This window comes from Eleutherodactylus coqui, chromosome 4 (assembly GCF_035609145.1).
Source record: "Eleutherodactylus coqui strain aEleCoq1 chromosome 4, aEleCoq1.hap1, whole genome shotgun sequence".
Lineage (NCBI taxonomy): Eukaryota > Metazoa > Chordata > Amphibia > Anura > Eleutherodactylidae > Eleutherodactylus > Eleutherodactylus coqui.
In genome coordinates, this window is record NC_089840.1 from 271,045,122 (window position 1) to 271,063,652 (window position 18,531).

General features: G+C 45.5%; 1 protein-coding gene across 1 annotated transcript in view; it reads right to left on the reverse strand.

Annotated features, from left to right (window-relative positions):
* The window catches only part of LOC136626352 (transient receptor potential cation channel subfamily V member 6-like), a 44,661-nt gene extending 26,438 nt beyond the window's left edge, over positions 1 to 18,223 (reverse strand). Inside the window, exon 1 of the mRNA XM_066601338.1 lies at positions 17,770 to 18,223. Within this exon, the coding sequence (XP_066457435.1) occupies positions 17,770 to 17,900 (131 nt within the window). The 5' untranslated portion in view covers positions 17,901 to 18,223. The remainder of the gene's footprint in view (positions 1 to 17,769) is intronic.
* Positions 18,224 to 18,531: the final 308 nt, after the last annotated feature.

Sequence of the window (18,531 nt, forward strand, 5' to 3'; positions counted from 1 at the left end):
TCCCTGCTTATGTGTCACAGAACGTGAGGGTAGCAGAGTTATTATAACTCTTGGAGAGCAGGTATTTTTTTTCCCAATTAAGGAAAGCAAATGGCGAACCCAGCAGTAAAGCGTAGCTGGGTGCGTATGATTTAGCAATGTTTTTCACGCAGCTCACACGTCTCCACAGGCGTAAGGACGGACAGAGGCTGGACAAATAGATTTGTTTTCAGTTTTTTCCCACCAACAGGCAGCACTGCGTATATTCAATGAACCGGAGAAGTTTAATAACTGTGCTGTGTCCCTGCTTATGTGTCACAGAACGTGAGGGTAGCAGAGTTATTATAACTCTTGGAGAGCAGGTATTTTTTTTCCCAATTAAGGAAAGCAAATGGCGAACCCAGCAGTAAAGCGTAGCTGGGTGCGTATGATTTAGCAATGTTTTTCACGCAGCTCACACGTCTCCACAGGCGTAAGGACGGACAGAGGCTGGACAAATAGATTTGTTTTCAGTTTTTTCCCACCAACAGGCAGCACTGCGTATATTCAATGAACCTGAGAAGTTTAATAACTGTGCTGTGTCCCTGCTTATGTGTCACAGAACGTGAGGGTAGCAGAGTTATTATAACTCTTGGAGAGCAGGTATTTTTTTTCCCAATTAAGGAAAGCAAATGGCGAAGCCAGCAGTAAAGCGTAGCTGGGTGCGTATGATTTAGCAATGTTTTTCACGCAGCTCACACGTCTCCACAGGCGTAAGGACGGACAGAGGCTGGACAAATAGATTTGTTTTCAGTTTTTTCCCACCAACAGGCAGCACTGCGTATATTCTATGAATAATAACTGTGTTGTGGCCCTGCCTATACAATTCTTTCCCTGCAGTATCAATGGAGGGTGGAATGCTCTGCAGAGGCGATTTTGAGAAGCCCAAAAAAAATGCAGCACAGCCAACAGCAGCCTGGACAGTACTGCACACGGATAAATATGGCCCTAGAAAGGACCGTTGAGGTTCTTGAAGGCTACACTCACTCCTAACACTCTCCCTGCCTATGCAGCACTTCTGTCCCTAATGCCAGGTGCAACGGTCTGCAGAGGCGATTTTGAGAAAAAAAAAAATCCCACTGCTAACAGCAGCCAACACACAGCTATCAGTGGCCCTAATAAGGACCTTTGGGGGGTCTTGAAGCCTACACTAACTACCAATTCTTTCCCTACAGCAGCTCCGGTATAAACAGCACTGTCCCTCATCTAACTCACACCGCATCTGAGGCGAGCCGCGGGAGGGGCCGACTTTTATATTAGGCGAACACCTGATCTCGCCAGCCACTCACAGCAGGGGGGTGGTATAGGGCTTAAACGTTGCAGGGGGAAGTTGTAATGCCTTCCCTGTCTTTCAATTGGCCAGAAAAGCGCGCTAACGTCTCAGGGAAGGAAGTGAAAGTAACCAGAACACCGCATGGTGTTCGTCACGAATAACGAACATCCCGAACACCCTAATATTCGCACGAATATCAAGCTCAGACGAACGCGTTCGCTCATCTCTATTTCTGAACTGTACCATTTACATTTTTTTAAAATTCTGTCAAGACTTGTCCTACTTTATGCCAAGTATAGCCAGTTCATTTGGCCAATTACACAACTTGGCGAGACCTTTCTAGTAGTAGCGCATTTCCCCCGGGAACATAGGATTATATTCAAATCCAGCATACTCAATCTTTCTTTAATCTAACATGTGCCATCAGCGAGGGGTCAGTACACCCCTATATACATTGGACAGTCAAGTTGATCCCGCTGAAGTTGGCATGTTTAGCCAATATTTATTTGATGTGTTTAACCACCTTTGGCTGATCTATATGGCTAGCTGGAATTCTTCCCCCTGAGCTGTGTGATTGACAGTCATCTGCTTTGACGAATCTTTGACCAACTCAACGGTTTTGGAAGATTAATTAAAACTAAATAAATAAATAAAATGCATCTACCTAGCCAGCTCAATCACTGAAAAGAAACTCATTACTGGCAAAAGGGTTAGCAAACATCCTTCAAAAGGCTTTGCTCCTCTACAAAAACTTATGAGAAAAACAAAAATGGAGACAACTTCTTCAAGAACAGTGACAAATGTTTGTAAAATATTATGCTAACTGTGAATAAAAAGTCAATGTCTTGCCGATTTCCCTTCGCAGTGATGTACACTTTTTGTACACTCCTCGAAGTCTTCAAAGACAATAAAAAAGTCCTCACTTCTAGTAATTCTTTTTAGAGGACTTGTCCCCTCACTTGTGTTTGTTAGAAGCAGAAAAAAGGAGAAGGATTCTAATGATGTAGTGAAGGAAGCTTGTGTGAGCATCGTACATTCTCCAACTACCTTTGTCGCACAAGATCTTTTCATTTTCCTTTCCACAGTTCTCATCTTGGTTTGGACAATCATTGGAATTTTCCTATGCCTCTTCTTTCTTAACCCTCACTCGTTTGTCCTCTCTTGAACACGTCCATGTGCCAATTATATTAGCATAACTCATTGCTGAATCATTTAGAGATGCCAGTTTTAAAGTTCAATGGAAAAATCTAAAGGTGCATTTAGAGACAAAGATAATCACTCAAATGATGGCTTTTGAGTGATCCTTTTTGCATAAACTACTACTTGGTACTAATGCCTATTCTCCATTTGGTTGCCATTTAGTGTATTATATTGTCTCTTTATCAGATATCGGACCACCCACTGTTCTCTGAATAAATTCCCTTTGTTCTGCCATGAGGCTGAAAGCTGAGACAATGTAATCGGCGCTTCCCGGGGAGAACACAGCATGCGGTCCTTCTTATCAGCTGTTCTGCTGAATGATGGATTTCATGCCAAACTGAAATCAATCATAGCTCAAAAGATAGCCTTTGAGCGAATTTTGAGCAATAATCATTGTGTCTAAATGGGTCTTTACTCAGGAGAGCAAGAGGATTGTTTTACCAAAGTAATCTTCTAATTGTGGACCAGAAGATCCATACAATATCAGTGCAAAGCACTGGCGTAACTACAGGAGATGCGGTTGCACCCGAGCCAAGGAGTCTTCAGGGGGCCCATAATGCCTCTCTTCTCCATATACAGAGACCATTACTATGAATAAAGCATTATAGTTGGGGGCCCCTGTTAGAGGTTGTGCATTGGGGCCCAGGAGCTTCAAGTTACTCTTCTGGCACAAGGTTACACATTTTCAGGGCTATAACATACAGCCCGTGTATGTCCTCACCACTAACGAGTGAGTATGCAATGGAGAAGAATTGAGATGTGATTAAGATAAACTCAGGATACTCAATGCCAGTGTGATGCATCAAAAGTCAACAATTAACTACATTTTCTGCATAATCCCAGTAGTCTGAATGACTTGACTCACTGAGCATTTCAGGTTAGGATATATTTAGTCTTCTGAGTTCTCCTGTAAACACTTGTCTTGAATGTCAGGTGTGCAGACTGTATGTGGCAACAGTGTTACAGAGCTGTATAAACAATGTAGCCTGAAAGCAGATACATGCTGGGTAAATATCCCTCTTTTGGTCAAAGTATTGAGACACATGGGTGGGCTGGATAAAGTCAGACATGACAGTTGTTATAGCAATTACATGAACTGCCACTGTAGAAGGCATGGCAATGGTCACAGGAGCAAGAGAGCAGTGTTAAATGAGGGAAGTTGCATTTCTATAGTAGGTGAGGAAGGATACAGACGTGAGGGGCCAAAGATATCTGGGCAGTAAACTTTGGAATCGTCAAGAGAAGCTATCATGGTGGTCTGGGCCAGATGAAGAAAACTAAATTGACAGATTTCAGTCAGAGAAGATGCTAGGATATGCCATCACACTATGATCAGACCTCTGGGGCCTCCACTAATCCTTAGAATGAAGAGACATAGCACTGATTTAGCTTTGTATCCTCTTTAAAGCTGCCTATATACCCTACAGCTCTTTTCCCTGGGTGTTCTATACACATGAACATTTGGCTTGGCACAACATTCATGCATTAGGGAGGCAAGTGGTATACAATTTATGGTAATTAGGCCATTTGTAGCATGATTGAGAGGACTGGTAGGGAGGAAGCATTCAAAAGGGCTATTCCCACAATTGATCGACAATAGTGCCTAGAATTACATGCCCTCCTCACTGCACCACCTGAAAGGAAGAGGAGTGCACTGGCTGAGCATGTGTGGCGCTGCTCCATTCAACTCTATGGGACTGCTGGAGATGGCCAGTGCTTGTTTTTAGCCATCTCTGGCAGTCCCACAGGGTTGAATGGAGCAACAGTACACATGCTCAGCCACCACTCCATTCAAGTTCCCTTTCTTCTGGGGAAGTGCAGTGAGAAGAACATGGGACACCATTCTGGGGATCAATGGAGGGGTGATCCCAGCAGGGGGATCTCCCACCAATAAGACTTATCATGAATAGCTAATAAAGGAGAATTCCAATGATTGACTTAAAATGGTGAATGTTGTTGCACATGTACATGTGGGTGGCAGAACCCCCCCCCCCCCTTAAAAAACACAAAACAAAAAAAAACAGCTGAGGGTTGGGCCCCCTGAATCACTTTTACTGGTGGTCCCTATGCAATGTTATTAGGGCTTTTCAGAATTAAGCCTCTTAAAGAGGTTGTCCAGGTGCAAGATATTAATGGCCTATATTCAGGATAGGTCATCTTTAGTAGATTGGTGATGGTCCTGTTCAGCAGACCCCTGCCAATCAACTGTTCACCAGGCCAATGCATTTGTCCACAGAGCTGATTTTTGCAGGAAGCAGACAGCTCTGTACTCACTGCAGTGGCCAGGCTTGGTATTGTAGCAAAGTTCCCATTCATTTCAATGCCTGCAATACCAAGCCTGGTCATTTGGTATTGGGAATTTAACTGTCGGCTTCCTGCACAAATCAGCTTAAGGCATGAGCTCAATGGCCCTACAATCAGCTGATTGGTGGGGGTCCTTGGTGACAGACCCCCAGAGAGCTACTATTGACCTATCCTGAGAATAAGCTTAAAGTGGCTGTCTACTTGTAAGTTAATGATCACCTCATTTGTAGAAACATTTGGTCATTAAGGGGTTACTTATCACTCTAGTCTTACATCTTGCAACATGCAGAGAGCTTTTCATTGCCCTTTTAAGCAGCAGTTTAATTAAATAACATTGTGCAATCCATAGTCTACAGCACTTTAATGACATGGCTCATCTGATCCTTGGGCAACTACAGTATGCAATTAGCATAATTTACATGACATAGGAAGAAGTTCAAACTAGGAGAAAAACAAAGTAAAACAGCCACTAGTCTAGTAGTATTATACTGCAGTGACGCTCCATGTCCCCTCTTAGGCCTCATGTCCATGGGGAAAATAAAATTAAAATCGGCAGCGTTTTTCCCGCACGCGGATCCGCGCCCCATAGGGATGCACTGACCACCAGCAGGTAGATAAATACCCGCGGATGGTCAATAAAAGTGAATTAAAAAATTTCTGGGGCATGAAAAAAAATGGACATGCTTCATTTTAGTGCGGATCAGGCGTGCGGAGCTCATAGAGCACATGGCTACACTGATCTCCTGCATGAAAAATATAAGACAATTACAGGGCATCCGCAGCCCAAATCCGCGTTACAAATCCGCAGCGGATCTGATTTTCCCCGTGGACATGAGCCTTTACTCATTTGCTCAGTGCATTTGCATTCAGTCAGGGAAAGCCTACCATAGACACAACGGCCAATCTGAGGAGGCAAAACAGCAGGGAGTAGAGAGCGAGTGAGCAGCAGACTGAATACTTTTTTGTATGCGGGTTAAACATGATACTTTGAACTTTTATGGATGTGGCAATACCAATAATGTGGTTTCTTATTGTATAGATTTTTTTAATGCAAGAAATTGGAAAAGGGCTTTTATTTTACAAAGTTTTGTCTTTCAAAATTGCAATTTTTGGTAACATTTTCCTTTTACACTTTATATCTTTTAAAAAGTTTTACAATGGGACTTGAACATGCAATCGCTTCTGAATTGCAATGAATTGTGTCCTGGCTGGCCTTAACTAGGTGCAACCCGTGAGGGCACCCAAAGCACTACCTACTAGGTAGTAGAGGAGCACCAGGCAGTTGTAGGCTGGGGGCGATTGCCCCCATTAGGTCTGTCTGTCCAGATGATCATCTCCACCCATGTGATACAGGATTCTGAAGCGCTATGAAGCATCCTCTTCCTGGCTTTATCTCCTCCCCTCTGATATTCCAAAGGCACCACTGCCAGCCCATCACACCCCCTACAACATGATCACTTTGTTCTGCTACTGTATCTGTGTTAAATGCAGCACCTGAGCCAAGCTTATATGAACTGAGCTTAAGTTATGAGTTTAGTTCTATTACTCTATTTAAGCTATAAGTTTAGCTTTTTTGCTGCATATTATAAGTTTAATTCTAATTCCCAAAAGCAAAAAAAAAAAAACAAAAAAAAACAAAAAAAAACCTATGGTTAATATCCCCCAGAATATATTATAATTACTTTGTCTTTTTTGAATAATAGACAACATTGAATGACATTTTAAATGAAGGGGCAACATTTGGAACTTGGCCATCCAGGCCCATGTTTTGGGGCTTATTCCCACAAGCGGATATTGGGCAGTGTTTTCACGGCCGCCCGATATAAGCTTCCATCCAAACAGTTCCCCTTTCCCTCCCACTCACCGGCTCTCTGCCGCTCTTCTCCACTCCTGCGTTTGCAATGGGAAGGGTGGAGCTAAGCTCCGCTCTGTCCGGCCCACTCCCATTGCAAACGCAGGAGTTGAGAAAAGAGGTAGAGAGCCGGTGAGTGGGAGGGAAGAGGGGACTGTTTAGATGGAAGTGTATATCATCCAGCCATGAAAACACTGGCCGATATGCGCTCGTGGGAATAAGCCCTAAAACATGGGCCTGGATGGCCAAGTTCCAAATGTTGCTAAAAAGACAAAGTATGTATAATATAATAGCTGCACCCACTTCCACTGCAAATCACTCAGAGGGGAGAAGAGAAGCAGAGAGTCGGTGAGTGGAAGGGACAGCGTATATCGGCCGGGCATGAAAACCTGGCCGATATACGCACGTCTGAATAAGCGCTTAATGTGTATATGCACAGTTACACATGATACTACTTGATGACTGCCGGTTACATCTCATTTGCCACCACCATTTACCTCTATTTTAAATAGCAGTCGATGTTGTCTTTTTTTTTTTAATAATAAAGTATCTATATTATTTTAGGGGATATTACCTACGGGTATTTTTTGCCTTTGTGTTTATATAACCCGGAGTACTCCTAGGGCAATGTCATAATAAGTTAAAAGCTTGGTTCTGGTGCTGTATTTGCAACGTGCAACAAATGGTAGGAGGCCTGTGCTCTGAGCGGTTTCCAAGAAGTGGCTGAAAAGCCTTGTCACAGTAGCGATGAGTGCAGCACACCCTTTGTAATTTTGTGCACCATTGAGGGTATACAACAGGATCTGGATGACTACTGGAATTAGGTGATCGTGATGCCAGTGCCTGGATTAAAAGCACTTGGTAGCAAAATGAGACAAACACATGTATGTAAGCAAACGACAGGCACACCATTTACTTTCAGGCACGTGGCTATCTGCAATAATATTAAGCCCCAGCAAATTACATATACAACTTGCCTATACACAGTGTAATCCTTTTTGCACAGATAAACCAGCCTTGGGGAGGCAGCATCTGAGCTAAGGGGGAGCTATAGAGAGACAGACTAACTGAACATTAACCCCTTTATCAACCCCACTAACAGTTTTGCCAACCTGAAACACTAACTAATATTTTCTAGTACTCTCAAAATTCCTATGAAGATTCTCTACTGCTTGTCTTTGGAGCAATGAAAGCTTCCTCAACTGATTTAATGAGACGTTCACAGCAGTACTAGCATCCGAGTCCGCTTTATGCCCATGTTTGCTGAGGGTGTGGGCAGAGGACGAGGTCCTGGGGGGGGGGGTGCAACTGTGCCAGGTTTGGCCCGTGGAACGTCTTCGTGGTTCATCACAGCTCAGCAGCTACACAATTTACGATGGGGCCGAAACATCCTTAACTCTTTAGTTCCTATCCTGACTCCCTCTTATTAAATGAAGTCCAACATAACAACCCTTTGTTAAATGAACTGGTAGTAAGAACAGTTGCTCTTAACTTGCAGGTAAAGTACTTCTACTCTGTAATACCAGTCTAGGTCACTACATATTTATGTACAGAAATTGGCTCCGGTGCTGCATTTATGTACCGAGCTAAAGTTATAAGCTTAGCTCTGGTGCGTCATTTAAGTTATGAATGTGGTTCTGGTGCTGTATTCAAGTTACAAGTTTGGTTCTGGTACAGTATTTATTCACTTAGGTGTTCTGGTTTGGATGTGCTGCTATCATGCCGAACGTTTATCATTGCAACACATGTAGTTCTTTTGTTATCATGGGGAGGTCAAAAAAAAAAAAAATCCAGCACAGGATGTCATTTAACCTAAGACCAGTATTGGATCGTGCCTGTCAGTCTTAGCTCATTAAGTCCTGCATAGGCTTCCGTGAATTGCAGACCTGTCAAGTCCTGGGCTATTAAGATAGGATCATTGGGTGCCGAGAAGCTGTCAGTGGCAGAGGTGGGATGTGGGGTTGTTCAATCGGCTGACAGAAGAAGCCCCATCCCACTAACTGTTTTGATGTATTTTTACTGAAGTGACAAATACACAATGACAGCCAACATCCTTTCCCATTTTTGCTATTGGAGCAGTTATTCAATGTGCGGAATACAGGCTGTCATAAGACATGCTTGTTCTGCTAACAATGCGGGGGGGGGGGGGGGGACTGCTGCAGAGAGAGAGACTGAAATCCCCTCTTTTCCTCGCCTCTTTTACCCAAATCTCTCTGGTAAAACAAGCCTTAAAATTCTAAAAAAGTCAGAGCCATCTAGTGGCAACGAAAACAGAAAGGCAGTCTATTTACTTGGTTCTATATGGGATGTTTTTAGCGACACGATGTTACCCCTATAAAAAACAGTATATGATGGTTGGAACAGGTCAATATGCATTTTATAAGCCTTAATTACAGCTGATAACCCTGACTTTATGACATTCAACCAAATTGGCCCCATATAAAATGCGTGTGTGAACTCTGTCAAGATTAATAAAGCTTATATTACCCTCCACAAAAACTTTTGGCTAGTGCTAGAAGTTGAGTCAGCAGAGGGGAAATTAATTTCCTAAAAGGTTTTAGACCATCAATAGTTTTGTGGTACATCGTTAGGATAGGCCATCAATGGTTAATTTGCAGAGGTCCGCTGCCAGGACCCCTGCCAATCATTTGTTCCCTCAGGTCTGATGTATGGAGCTACTGTGTTGCAAGAAGCAGGATAGGTCATCAATAGTTAGTAATCGTACAACCCCTTTAAATGGGTTGACCAGTTGTCCACTATTAATGGTCTTTAGCATAAGCCCTCAATAGCAGATTTTTGGTGTCTGCCGTCTGGGATCCCCTCTGATTAGCTGTTTGCCAGTGCACCGAGACGATTTCTGCAGGAAGCAGACAGCTACGCTCTCGCTGCAGTGGCCGGGCTCGGTATTATGTGCCAAGTTTCCATTTAGTTCAATGCATGTATCACTGAATTGAGAACGGAGTTGTCTACTTTCTGCAAAAATTACCTCAGTACACAAGCACTCTGGCTCAGCAAACAGCTGATCAGTGGGGGTCCCGGGCAGAAGATCTTTGCTGTTCTACTATTGATGATTTATCCTGTGGATAGACCTTCAATAGTTTACAACTAGATGGCCCGTTTAAGGAAATTAATTTCCCCTCCGCTAACTATTTATAACCCTAGTCTATCTTGTGCATAGGTCAATAGTTAGAAGTGGTAAAACCTTGTTAAGGTGGTGGTCCCCCAATGGGTCCAAAACATTGAATGTAGAATCCTCGGGTGCCCAACCACTCAGTCTGCCCCTAGTTGTAACCCAAGAGAATATGCTGGAATGTGTACTTTAAGAGATCATTAGCCTCCATAAGATACAAGTAGGGTCGAGTTGGAAATGTTTGCAGTCATCTGGTAAGATATGATGGGAGTTGTAGTTCTTTGTGTAACATTTAGAGAAGCCATCACATGCTTGTAAAGATATCAGGTTTACATACTTAACATTGCACTGCATCTTCTTGTAACGTCAGCTCCCCACAATCATATAGGTAATTACTTCCACACTGAACTTATGACACTTTCATATTTTTTAAAGACTTCCGAGCTTATCTTTACAACCATCTAAATGGCCAAGGGCGATCAGCTGATCCTCACAGCATGCCAGCCAAGTGCCACAGAACTTATTTGCTTCTCCAGTAGCCAGTTGACTTTATTTACTACTTCTGTGGCATTAAGTTCAATCAGCAACAAATGTTTATCCTTCTCCTCTAACCAGAAGCTAAAGGAGAGTGACTGGAGCTTTTAAGGATAAGAGCTATAAGGAAAGGATTTCTAATGACACTTGGTGGACAACATCTTATATACCCACCAACAGAGAATTATCACCACTACTATTTTAGAAAAGCACAATGTCGAAGGTTATGGAACCCAAAGTTGACCTCTAATATCCTAATTTACCTAGACCCTGTTGCTGCTTGTCCTTTCTTAGAGTATTTTTGGTAGGTACTAAACACTATCTACTGGGAGCACCTCAACATGACCAGCCGCTCTGGAAATGCTCTGACCAGCTGTTTACACATCTTAATTTGATTCTTCGCTTGGTTCCTTGCTTTCTTAAAGTGATGTGGCAATGATTAGAGTGTATAATTATAAAATGCAGAGAGGCTCAGGTGAATAATAGGATTTTAAGAGAAAAAGAGGAAACTTCATGACATGGGGAGGGGCAAAAAGAAGCAGCAGCTGGAGAGGAAAGGCTAAAAGGAGGCGGGAGGTCCAAAGGGGGAAAGGTGGTGGAGAATCCAATGAAGGAAAGAGTTGGAAAAGCAGTCCAAAAGAGGAAAGCGGCCTGGGAACCCAAGGGTGGAGAGGCAGGAGAAGGAAAGAGGGCAAGGCATGCCAAGGGTGGAGAGGCAGGAGAAGGAAAGAGGGCAAGGCATGCCAAGGGTGGAGAGGCAGGAGAAGGAAAGAGGGCAAGGCATGCCAAGGGTGGAGAGGCAGGAGAAGGAAAGAGGGCAAGGCATGCCAAGGGTGGAGAGGCAGGAGAAGGAAAGAGGGCAAGGCATGCCAAGGGTGGAGAGGCAGGAGAAGGAAAGAGGGCAGGGCATGCCAAGGGTGGAGAGGCAGGAGAAGGAAAGAGGGCAGGGCATGCCAAGGGTGGAGAGGCAGGAGAAGGAAAGAGGGCAGGGCATGCCAAGGGTGGAGAGGCAGGAGAAGGAAAGAGGGCAGGGCATGCCAAGGGTGGAGAGGCAGGAGAAGGAAAGAGGGCAGGGCATGCCAAGGGTGGAGAGGCAGGAGAAGGAAAGAGGGCAGGGCATGCCAAGGGTGGAGAGGCAGGAGAAGGAAAGAGGGCAGGGCATGCCAAGGGTGGAGAGGCAGGAGAAGGAAAGAGGGCAGGGCATGCCAAGGGTGGAGAGGCAGGAGAAGGAAAGAGGGCAGGGCATGCCAAGGGTGGAGAGGCAGGAGAAGGAAAGAGGGCAGGGCATGCCAAGGGTGGAGAGGCAGGAGAAGGAAAGAGGGCAGGGCATGCCAAGGGTGGAGAGGCAGGAGAAGGAAAGAGGGCAGGGCATGCCAAGGGTGGAGAGGCAGGAGAAGGAAAGAGGGCAGGGCATGCCAAGGGTGGAGAGGCAGGAGAAGGAAAGAGGGCAGGGCATGCCAAGGGTGGAGAGGCAGGAGAAGGAAAGAGGGCAGGGCATGCCAAGGGTGGAGAGGGAGGAGAAGGAAAGAGGGCAGGGCATGCCAAGGGTGGAGAGGGAGGAGAAGGAAAGAGGGCAGGGCATGCCAAGGGTGGAGAGGGAGGAGAAGGAAAGAGGGCAGGGCATGCCAAGGGTGGAGAGGGAGGAGAAGGAAAGAGGGCAGGGCATGCCAAGGGTGGAGAGGGAGGAGAAGGAAAGAGGGCAGGGCATGCCAAGGGTGGAGAGGGAGGAGAAGGAAAGAGGGCAGGGCATGCCAAGGGTGGAGAGGGAGGAGAAGGAAAGAGGGCAGGGCATGCCAAGGGTGGAGAGGGAGGAGAAGGAAAGAGGGCAGGGCATGCCAAGGGTGGAGAGGGAGGAGAAGGAAAGAGGGCAGGGCATGCCAAGGGTGGAGAGGGAGGAGAAGGAAAGAGGGCAGGGCATGCCAAGGGTGGAGAGGGAGGAGAAGGAAAGAGGGCAGGGCATGCCAAGGGTGGAGAGGGAGGAGAAGGAAAGAGGGCAGGGCATGCCAAGGGTGGAGAGGGAGGAGAAGGAAAGAGGGCAGGGCATGCCAAGGGTGGAGAGGGAGGAGAAGGAAAGAGGGCAGGGCATGCCAAGGGTGGAGAGGGAGGAGAAGGAAAGAGGGCAGGGCATGCCAAGGGTGGAGAGGGAGGAGAAGGAAAGAGGGCAAGGCATGCCAAGGGTGGAGAGGGAGGAGAAGGAAAGAGGGCAGGGCATGCCAAGGGTGGAGAGGGAGGAGAAGGAAAGAGGGCAGGGCATGCCAAGGGTGGAGAGGGAGGAGAAGGAAAGAGGGCAAGGCATGCCAAGGGTGGAGAGGGAGGAGAAGGAAAGAGGGCAAGGCATGCCAAGGGTGGAGAGGGAGGAGAAGGAAAGAGGGCAAGGCATGCCAAGGGTGGAGAGGGAGGAGAAGGAAAGAGGGCAAGGCATGCCAAGGGTGGAGAGGGAGGAGAAGGAAAGAGGGCAAGGCATGCCAAGGGTGGAGAGGGAGGAGAAGGAAAGAGGGCAAGGCATGCCAAGGGTGGAGAGGGAGGAGAAGGAAAGAGGGCAAGGCATGCCAAGGGTGGAGAGGGAGGAGAAGGAAAGAGGACAAGGCATGCCAAGGGTGGAGAGGGAGGAGAAGGAAAGAGGGCAAGGCATGCCAAGGGTGGAGAGGGAGGAGAAGGAAAGAGGACAAGGCATGCCAAGGGTGGAGAGGGAGGAGAAGGAAAGAGGACAAGGCATGCCAAGGGTGGAGAGGGAGGCGAAGGAAAGAGGATAAGGAATGCCAAGGGTGGAGAGGGAGGCGAAGGAAAGAGGATAAGGAATGCCAAGGGTGGAGAGGGAGGCGAAGGAAAGAGGATAAGGAATGCCAAGGGTGGAGAGGGAGGCGAAGGAAAGAGGATAAGGAATGCCAAGGGTGGAGAGGGAGGCGAAGGAAAGAGGACAAGGAATGCCAAGGGTGGAGAGGGAGGAGAAGGAAAGAGGACAAGGAATGCCAAGGGTGGAGAGGGAGGAGAAGGAAAGAGGATAAGGAATGCCAAGGGTGGAGAGGGAGGAGAAGGAAAGAGGATTAGGAATCCCAATGGTGGAGAGGGAGGAGAAGAAAAGAGGATTAGGAATCCAATGGTGGAGAGGAGGCGGCGGCGGACCAAAGAAAGGGAGGAAAGCGTATCCAAAAGGAAAGGCGGCGGACCAAAGAAAGGGAGGAAAGCGTATCCGAAAGGAGAAGGCGGAGGTCCAAAGAAAGAGGGAAGCGTATCCGAAAGGAGAAGGCGGAGGTCCAAAGAATGAGAGGGAAGCGTATCCGAAAGGAGAAGGCGGAGGTCCAAAGACAGAGAGGGAAGCATATCCGAAAGGAGAAGGCGGAGGTCCAAAGACAGAGAGGGAAGCATATCCGAAAGGAGAAGGCGGAGGTCCAAAGACAGAGAGGGAAGCGTATCCGAAAGGAGAAGGCGGAGGTCCAAAGACAGAGAGGGAAGCGTATCCGAAAGGAGAAGGCGGAGGTCCAAAGAAAGAGAGGGAAGCGTATCCGAAAGGAGAAGGCGGAAGTCCAAAGAAAGAGAGGGAAGCGTATCCGAAAGGAGAAGGCAGAGGTCCAAAGAAAGAGAGGGAAGTGTATCCGAAAGCAGGAGGTCCAAAGAATCAGAAGGAGGAAAATCAAAGTGTGGGGGAGGTGGGGTGGGGAATTCCAATGGAGGAAGGAGGTCCAAAGAGGGAAAGAAGGAGGGGAATACAGAGGTTGGAATGGAGGTCTAAAGTAAGTAGTCGACGAAGAGGGTCAAAAGAGGAGTAGAAGGAGGAGAAGAGCAGCATCCAGAGAAGAGAAAAAGAGAAGAGGTTTATTTGTGAAGCACTAGTGGAGTGATAAGAAGCTGCATCACCCGTTCCATATTACTGGTGCATTTTGGTGTCAAAATGTAACAATTATATAGAGATTATTTGCAGTCTTGTTGCCATTACATATCACTCTTACAGATTTTTAACTTTTACTGGAATCTCATAATGAACTTCCTATCCATTTCTTCCCTTCTCTCTAGCTATTGCTCTAGAGTCTGCATAGTCTCTTCTACAGCCACGTGTGACTCAATACAAGAATGACAGCATTTAGGAGCTTTCATCATTCATTTAAACCATCTCCATTCTTTCTGTAACACTCATCACTGGAGCACTAATTGGGCTGCTGGCATGAAGACACTGGTAAATAGTTCTGACTGCCAAGACTCTGGCCTCCTTAGTATCTTCCTACATATTTATCAGGATCAGTAAAGAAGAATCTACAAGTGCAGGAATATTACACCATCTCTCCTGCTTTTCAGCAATAATGCACACATTATAATCATATCATGGAGTTAGAAGGGACCTCAAGCAATTCCTGGATAAAATATTAAAGGCAGGAGGAGAATTACTGTTTCATGTAGATGACGTCAGAAGTATACAGGTGCCATCTAGGGTAGACAATACCCTGTGATGTGTTTTAGGTCTGTAGTGCATTGATAAAACAGAAGCGGCTATTAATGGTGCCTCTGTTCTTCTCATGACTCCTATATGACATTAACGGTATTCCCCAACGTTCTATGTATATCAGTGTACTTGATTGGGACTGAGCTGCCATGCCAGGCACAGGTGCCTGTACAGATAAGCTGCTGTGCCCGTTGACCATGAAGGGGATGCAATGCTTATTAGAATGCTGCATTCAGCATGCTTATTTGCAGCAGTCCTGGAGGTCAGCCCACCACTGATCCGCAATGTTCAACTCCTGGAGAACCCCTTTAGTATTACTTTGTCCAGGATTTTATGCAGAATCTCTGCTGAAGGCTCCAAACTGCCTGTGATGCAGATGTGAACATATTCTGCAACTGTTGTAGAATATTCCACCCCATGTGAAAGGTCCCTTATAGTACCAGCCATGTGGATGAGGCTTTAATAAATCTCATCCACAAGGTGAATAAAACAATCCATACGGAATCCACATAGGAAGTAACATATACTACAGATTTTATATCCACAGCATGTCAATTCTTTGCTATGGATTTCATCCTCTGTAGTGTGGTGAAAAGGGTAAATTGTGAAATCCAGAATCCATACCATTTGGTGCAGATAATCCAACCCATCCGCACATACTGACAAGATTCAAGAGCAATGTCAATGTGTTTGGTGCTCCGTGGACAGCCCCAAGAAGTGTTAAAGTGGAGTTTATATGCCAATCACATCACAACATAAAGCTTTAGGAGCCCAAAGCAAATAATCCCTCTTCCCCCACATATCATCTGCCATCCTTTGAACCCCCTTAAGCAGCTATCGGTGACCCTGATCCAGAGATATTGCCCCTAATGGGTTCCTGAAGTTTTACAACAGTGTGCCATTCACTTCTGTGGGACTGCTGGAGATTGCAGCACACTTGAACTTGACTACTACATTTTCAGCCATGCCATTGAAGTGAATGTGCAACCACCGATGTCAACATTTTGTGACCCGCTGGTGTAGATTTCTCTGAATCAGTGGAGTCCCAATAGTCATACCCCCCTCCAACTGGCAAGTTTTGTCCCCTGTGCATAAGGAATAACTTTCCAAGATAGGAACTGCCCTTCACTCCTTTCCCCTATTGCCCCCAATTTATATGATATTCCCCTAGTGTTGCTGAGATAAGATTTGGAATCTCGCTGGGGAATGGATCTGATGAGACTTGCTACCAACTACATCAGTACAATGAAGCTGTTGTAAAACTACAACTCCCAGCATGCTCTGAAAGACAGCAAAAGTTGTAGTTTTGCAGCAGATGAGACACAAGCATTGTATATTGGGAGTTGTTACAATTGTATCCAGTCTAGAAAATCTTCTGTGATGTAAACAGAATGATACATTGTAACAAACTCCCAGGAAAGGAGGGAGATTTGTGCTGCTAATGTGTTTGGAAACAACTGTAGCAACCCATCAGCAGCGGCTCAGGATCAGTATGATTGCTGCATTGTTGCCTCCTGAACATGCAGTGTTACAATTGTGGAATGCAACATCTGACCATTCACTTCTAAGGTGTTACATACGTTACTGCGCCGATTGTATACACACTTTTGACAATCAGAACCTCACAGTTATTATACATGTTCAGTCTGCACACCAGAAACTACAACTCCCAGCATGCTCGTCGCTCAACAGCCAGAGGACCACAGGCTGCAGACCACCTGCTTTTGTCACCTATACATTGTTCAGTCACCTCCCACATGTCCAGTACTTATTAATGTTACCTCTTGTCAAACATCTCTCAACATGTGCCAAATTAGATTGCAAGCTCTTGGGCCCACACAAAGAAACAACCTTAAGGCTACGTTACACACAACATGTGTGCTATGGACAATCTCATGCATTTCTGCAGATGGCCAGACTAATGGATGCTTCACACGGGCACATGTGTATTTTGGTCCATGACTATGCAGCCTGTTCACAAACCGAAATATGCAGATGCCCTGACCGTTTCTGCGTGTAACTAAGCTGTGGATTTACGCATGCAAAGAATGCACAACTCCCGCAAGTATGCAATGAATATGCTGGTTTCCTGCAAGTTTCTGCACGCCGATCGATTTTCAGTGGCGTGTAATAACCAAGATTGGACAGATTGGGTTGTGTGGGAAAAAAAAAATGCAAAGTTGCATGTGCAAGCCATTTTTGTGTCAAAAACATGTTACATCACTTCAGGGAAGCAGCAATCCTCCGCCGCAGCCAAAATGGGAAACCTCGCATTGCATCGGACTTTCATGCACATCATGCGATGTTTTGCAGACCCCATTGAAAGCAACAGGCAATGCAATAGGAGGCATTCCGAAGGAACGCCCAAAGATAAGACATGCCGCACCATGGGAAAATAATCGCCTCTGTGTATGACCCCATTCAGAAGTAAGGGGTTCATATTCATGCAACGCACAAATCTCACTCGATTTTCTCGGCCGTGTGAAAGCAGCCTAAGCGTTTGTTCACGTTAGTGTAAATAGGCTGCATAGTCGCTGTGGATTTCTGCACAAAAGCAATGGGATTTTTGTTGTGTCTTTTTGAAAACAAATTTACATGTGCAAATATGCTCAGCAAAAAAACAAACAAAAAAAACGAAAAAAAAAAAAAACACACTACAGAGACACACAAGGGATCAGCATATTGTGGCCCATGAATGGGCTTCATATCCACTTAACTTGTACTGTAAAAGCAGAAATCCCGCAGATTTTACTGCCCGTGCGAGGGCAGCCATAACGCTCTTTCACACGGGATGGAATATTCCGCAGGACGCTGCAGAATACGCCACTGGCAAAATCTGCAGATCTAAATGTGGATGTTGACACAGAATTGCGTGGAGAATTTCGCCATTTTTAATTTCACACGAGATATGTGGATTTTTCCACAAGGTGCAACATTCGGCAGCATCCATGCCTTGTTAATGAGCCCCTACATTAGAAGCCAGACAACAACCCACTTAATCAATGTAACAGGTTCTTACTCACCTCTTCTGCTGTAGCATGTTTATCTCGTCCAGCTCCAACCCCTCATGTATTCGCTTCTTGATCTGACTCGTAATCCCATTCCATACGTTACTGGAGATGCCAGCGGTCTTATCGCAGTAGAAGAGCCCCATGGCTAAATCAGGGTCACCGTAAAAAATTTTTTAAAAAACTGCACCCCTTTCCTTTATTTAACGAGCGTGACAGCAAAGACGTCTCAGATTGCCTTACTTCATCCTAATACCTGTTCACTAAGGGGGTCACAGATTGTTCTAGAAGAATTCACTTCAAGGAGCAAAAACTAGATAAAGTGTCTAAAATTGTAGGAATTAAAAAGTGTTTAGCATAAAACTTGATAAAAGTTTCTAAAATCAAAAACTCTTAAAGTTCTGGAGTCTTAGAATTTGCTACAATCTTACGGTCATCAAAAACAAAGCAAAAAGTTCCCTGCCGCTTCCTTCTCAGGCTCCTTGAAGAGCACTGGCAGGGCTGGATGCAGGGCTAAATTAAAAACTATCTCCTCATGCTGTAATTAACAAGTGGGCAGAGACTTGGGAGGTTCCTACTCTACCTGTGGGGAAGAGAAGGAGCACAACACACCTACCCAGACAATTAAAGAGATAGGCGCTCTGTTTAATAGCAAACAGCCCTCCAAATAGGAATAGGGAAGGAGGGTCATGTCGCTTTATTTCTGGGGGGCTGGGATGCAAAAATAATAGCAAAGGTGGGAAGGGGTGTTTTTATTTTTTTATTGCTTGATGGTGC